Source organism: Nicotiana attenuata, unplaced genomic scaffold, assembly GCF_001879085.1.
Source record: "Nicotiana attenuata strain UT unplaced genomic scaffold, NIATTr2, whole genome shotgun sequence".
Classification (NCBI taxonomy): Eukaryota; Viridiplantae; Streptophyta; class Magnoliopsida; order Solanales; family Solanaceae; genus Nicotiana; species Nicotiana attenuata.
Window position 1 is genome coordinate 341,852 of NW_017670336.1, and position 5,554 is coordinate 347,405.

The following is a 5,554-nucleotide window of genomic DNA, read 5'->3' on the forward strand; positions in this document are numbered from 1 at the left end:
CAACAACAACAACAACAACGACCTAGTAAAATCCCATAAAGTGGGGTTTGGGGAGGAAAGTGTGTACGCTGACCTTACCCCTACCTCGATGGGGCAGAGAGGCTGTTTCCAATAGACTCCCGGCTCAGGAAGACGAAAAGAAAACAAGAAGAGACAATAAGAGATAATATATCAGTATCGTCAATAGAAACCATAGAAATAGTAACAGTATCATAAAAATCATAAAATAGATGACATGCAATAAAAATAACCTGTAATTAAGGCCTGGAGCTATGAAAAAGAGAAAGGATAGTGTGGACAGAACATTAAACACTAGCCATCAAGATCAACCCTATCAAACCAGCCTTACCCCCAGTATGAAGTAGAAAAGCTCGACTACTAACCCTACTGCTCGACGTGCAGACCTACCTATCAAGGGTCATGTCCTCCAAAATCTACAATCGTACCATGTCCTGCCTGATCACCTCTTTCCAATATTTCTTAGGCCGCCCTCTATCTCTTCTCGTACCCACCAAAGCCAACAGCTCACACCACCTCTCCAGAGCATCAAGGCTTCTCCTCTGCACGTGCCCCAACCATCTGAGCCTCGCTTCCCTCATCTTGTCATCCACAGGGGCCATGCCCACCTTCTCCCGAATATCTTCATTCCTAATCGTATCTATCCTAGTGTGCCCGCACATCCACCTCAACATCCTCAACTTTGCTACCTTCATCTTTTGGATATGAGAGTTCTTAACCGGTCAACACTCTGCCACACACAATATGGCCGGTCTAACCACAAGAGGTAATGAATTTTGAAGATATGATATTTATGAAGTGACATGGTCACTTCAAGTTGTGTAAGATTGATATAATTGTTATATTGTTATCAATGGCGGAGCTACACTTCTTCAATGACATTTCTTCGCCTAAAGATTACACTATGTAAGAAAAATATTGTTATGATATAGCATATGTTGAATTCTCTTGACCTTTCGTATTTCTTTATATTTTAATTTAATTTCCTATAGTGAAAATTTTAGGTCTGCCAATAATACTATAGGAAAGCAAATATAGACACTTATATATGTTGCACACGCAAAAACTATGTATTCGTGTTCACACTTGTTTAGCCTAGCAAGGTATCTATGATTATCATTTATGAAGCACTTGTATGCTTAGACTTTCTGTCTCTCTGTGTGTGTTTTTCCATTGGTGATCGAGGTTAAGATTTTTAAATGGTTAAGTTATTGAGGACAGAGAATATATAAAGAATTTTAGAATATCGACTTATTTGAATCATAAAAAACATAGACCATAGAAGGTGGATAGGTGTGTAAATTTAGAAAAAGAAGAAATAGGAAAAAACATAAAGTTATTTTAAAAGGAGATATATATGCTATCTGAGGGATTCACGACTCATAGCAAGAAGCTGATCTTACGAGAGCAAAACACCTGGACTGTCGAAAGTTCAAATTCATCATACATTGAAAAAGCAAATCAATCAGGAGGCGACACGTTGGCAATTTTCTTATATTTATAATCAAAGAATTTGTCCAAGTGGGTATTTCATTAGTATAATTATTTCAGCAAGTGGCAACTCTTGAAAGAAATCTAAGCCGACTTGGCTAGTTGTTTCCAAATCTTCACTTCCTTTGTTAAGACCGTGTGCACCACTCCCTAATCATCAGGGACTATCAACATAACTCCAATATATGATGAAATTAACCCATTTACGTATTTAACAACGCAACTCCAACGTCCAATTTGTTCATGTTTATAAAATTTGGTTAATTATGGTCATTTATCGACTTAATTCAACAAGTTAAACTTGAAATGACTCTTAAAATAGGTCAAAATAATGTGTCCTAATAGGTCAAAGGCAAGCTCAAATCCAAGCACACAAAAATTGAATTTAGAGATTACAAAACTATTTCAATTTGAACAAATTTCAAAATCATGTTAATTAAAGATAGAGAACTATGTCAGAAAATAAAACAAAAAGAAAAAGGAGAGATTAAATTATGTTTTACGAGAATGGTGATGAGTTATGACTCATTAAATTTAACTTTTTTTAACCTAAGTCACAATAACTCGAGCAAACATTAAATGGATATTATTGTCATTCATTTATTAATTTAGTCCATTCTGACTTTCTTAGCGTGAAAAAAAAATAGTTCGGTGTACAAAATATTTCGCATTAACATAGAGATCAAAGGATAACTTTATTAAGGATGTGATATAAACTATCTATCCTCGTGCGAGTATTAATTAGTGACTACTTCCATTACTCGAATGCGCAATCTATTTGTGTAGCCGCTCATATTTCATCACGCTAAGTACGTGAATCGACGCACTTAAAGAGCGTATACGAAGCTCGGGAATAATCCATGACATTTTGGATAAGAATCCTTTTTCTTTCTCTTCCACATTAGATCCGAGTCATAATACTATACTGTACAAAATACAAAATCCCCACACACAGCAACTCCTTCTGACTTTCTCTCCTCTCTCTTACAAAGAAATATCAAATCCACAGTTTCTTTTTTGCTTTCCGTGTACCACCAGAAACTGACACCTTAACCTCCTCAAAATTCTTAAAATTATAGTAAACCCCATAACCCTTCATCCTCCAGAATCCCCCTACAAAAATTCCTCTATTTTCGTTCTCCATTTGTAATACCTTTATACTCAAATTAGTAGTACTAGAACATCACTATTGTGCCTTCTCTTTCATTACGTTAAAGTTTTATCAATCCAATAAGCAGATAGAGTACAAAAGAAGGTTCGAAACAAGGTTGACTGACACCACCAACCGACTCCTAGACTCGATTTTCTCTGTCTTTACTCATGGATGCTAATGTTTGGCCTAATCCAATAAGCACATAGAGTTAAAGAGAAGGTCCGAAACAAGGTTGACTGCGACTGCTCTGACACAATTTTTCTTTGTTTTTAGTCATGGGTGCTAATGCTTCTTCTATTGACTCGAGAGAAGATGGGTTAAATAACGGGTCACTAAAGCGTAAACTCGAGGATATACCCGAGGCGTGCGTTGCTTTAGTATTGTCATATTTAGACCCGCCGGAGATCTGCAAGTTGGCCCGTGTTAATCGGGTCTTTCGTGCCGCTTCTTCTGCTGATTTTATCTGGGAATCCAAGTTGCCGTCAAATTATATATATTTACTTAAGGAGTTACTGGGCATGAACGTTGCCGGAATGCATAAAAAGGATATTTTTGCTAGGCTTTCCAAGACCAATTCTTTTGATGGTGGCACAAAGGTTTGTTTGTTTGACTGTTTCTTTCAATTAATATGAGTTCTTTATTCCTTTTTATGAGTTTGAGTTTTGATTATTTCAAATGAAAAAATTTGTATTACTGCAGGAAATGTGGATTGACAAGAATAATGGTGGAGTTTGCTTGGCAATTTCTTCAAAAGGAATGACCATTACTGGTATCGATGATCGGAGATACTGGAATCACATTCCGACTGAAGAATCAAGGTGGGTTTATCTACTTTTATATTATTATATTTTTGCATGTTGTTTGTGCTTTTAGGATCGTTTGATTCGCAATGAAATTATACTAATATTATAATGTGAGAATTATAATACTGTAATTCCACAAGTGGGGTCTAGGGAAGGTAATGTGTACGCATACTTATTTCCAGAGGCGGATCTAGGATTTTAGATCTATGGGTTTAGCATTTAAAGTTATGGGTTCGTATCTACTATTTATTGCAATTTTACTGATTTTTTATACATAAATTTATGTTCTGCGTTAAAAGTATTGGGTTCAGTTGAACCCGGCGGTTCTATACTGCATCCGCCACTGCCTATTTCCGAAAGACCCTCGGCTCAAGGAACAGTAAAAAAGAAGCAAAAAACAATAGCAAAAACAAGGTAATAGGACAACAGATGTGAACGACACGGGGATTATAATACATGATTATTTAATAAAATGATATTTTTGGTGCACACACTTTTTAATGTAAATGTATAGTTCATTGGATATAAAATATTTCAAGAAAAAGAGAAAAAAAGATTAAAAATAGAATATACAGAGTATAATATAAAACATGTGTTACTCGGATAAACTTCTATTTTTAATTTTAACCAAGAATAAACTTTGGAAAAGAGCCATGTAGAAGGGCATCTATGTTATATGATTAATTTAACCTGGGAGAGCTGATTTCGGGATTTTTATCCGCGTTAGATATGATATTAAATAAATCATTGAAAATTATGGTATAACTTATTCCAGAATTGCTTATTAAACATGGACTATAGAAATAAGCAAAGGCTCAAATTTTGAATGAAATTGATACAGATGAACACAATAGCGTGTGTGTGTGTGACTGTGTGCGTCCAACCTCTGATTTTCACGTCTCAACGAAATATACCTTTTTTTCTATAATAACGTGTATGGAAGAAACTGAGCTATTGACTTGTAGAATGCTATACCTTGCTATTTATGTTTTACGGTAGTCTAATGAAAAAGACCTTAGGGTTCTTTATCTTTTGGATTGGAAAGTGCCATGTTTCATTGGCATTCCAATTAAGTATCTCTTTCTGCTTTCTTTATTTCGAAACAGAGTGAATAGTTATATTGATCTCTATTTCCTTATTGTTCACTTAGGTTCCAAACTGTCGCATATCTTCAACAAATATGGTGGCTCGAAGTCGATGGGGATCTTGAGTTCCAATTCCCAGCAGGAACATATAGTCTATTCTTTAGACTTCAGCTTGGCAGGGTAGCGAAGAGACTAGGGCGTCGAGTATGTAACACCGATCACGTTCATGGCTGGGATTTGAAACCGGTGCAGTTCCAATTAACGATGCCAAATGGCCAACGTGCCATATCGCGATGTTATTTGGATAATGTAGGTACATGGACACATCACCATGTGGGAGATTTTGTAGTCGAGGATCCCACCGTTGTGACGAAGATAAAATTTTCACTGATACAGATAGATTGTACACATACTAAAGGTGGTCTTTGTGTAGATTCCGTTTTAGTTTGCCCTATTAGTTTAGGTAAAGAGTTGAGATCTTTTAATAGTTTGATAGTCACCAAATGATCAATTTGTAGACCAGAATGTTTTTGCCTAGGGTAGAGAAATCGGTATGTATAGTTTTCTCCCACAATGTCCTTAATTTTTCTTGTACATAAGCGTGGAGATTGATGGTTGATTGGTAGTCTATTTTTAGTCAATATTGCAGTAGTGCTCTCCTTGGTGTCTATAGCTTTTTGTATATATTTCTCTTATGTTTTTCATTCTTATCCCCATTTTTAAGGGGAAACTAGGCTCAATGGCAAAAGTAACTATCATAACTATGAGGTTACGGGTTCAAGTCGTAAAAATAACTTACTTCTAGTAGAAAATGCAAAATAAGATCATGACTGTACATCAAACGCATTTTAATCCGGCCTTTTTGCAGACCTTATGCATAGGGGGAACTCGATGTACCAACCTGCCCTTTTTTCGCGTGTCGCCATTCTTGGGTCATAGAGTAATTGCATCTGCAGGTTTTGCTGGAGAATTCCAGAAAGTGGATTAGAATTTCATATTCTTCC

General features: G+C 36.0%; 1 protein-coding gene across 1 annotated transcript; it reads left to right on the forward strand.

The window, feature by feature from the left end:
• The first annotated feature begins 2,388 nt into the window (after window positions 1-2,388).
• Window positions 2,389-5,220, forward strand: LOC109238037 (F-box protein PP2-A13-like). Its single transcript, XM_019404464.1, has 3 exons — window positions 2,389-3,258; window positions 3,362-3,480; window positions 4,616-5,220. Exons 1-3 carry the CDS (start codon window positions 2,938-2,940, stop codon window positions 5,055-5,057), a joined length of 882 nt encoding a protein of 293 aa, XP_019260009.1. The 5' UTR covers window positions 2,389-2,937; the 3' UTR covers window positions 5,058-5,220.
• The last annotated feature ends 334 nt before the right edge of the window (window positions 5,221-5,554 follow it).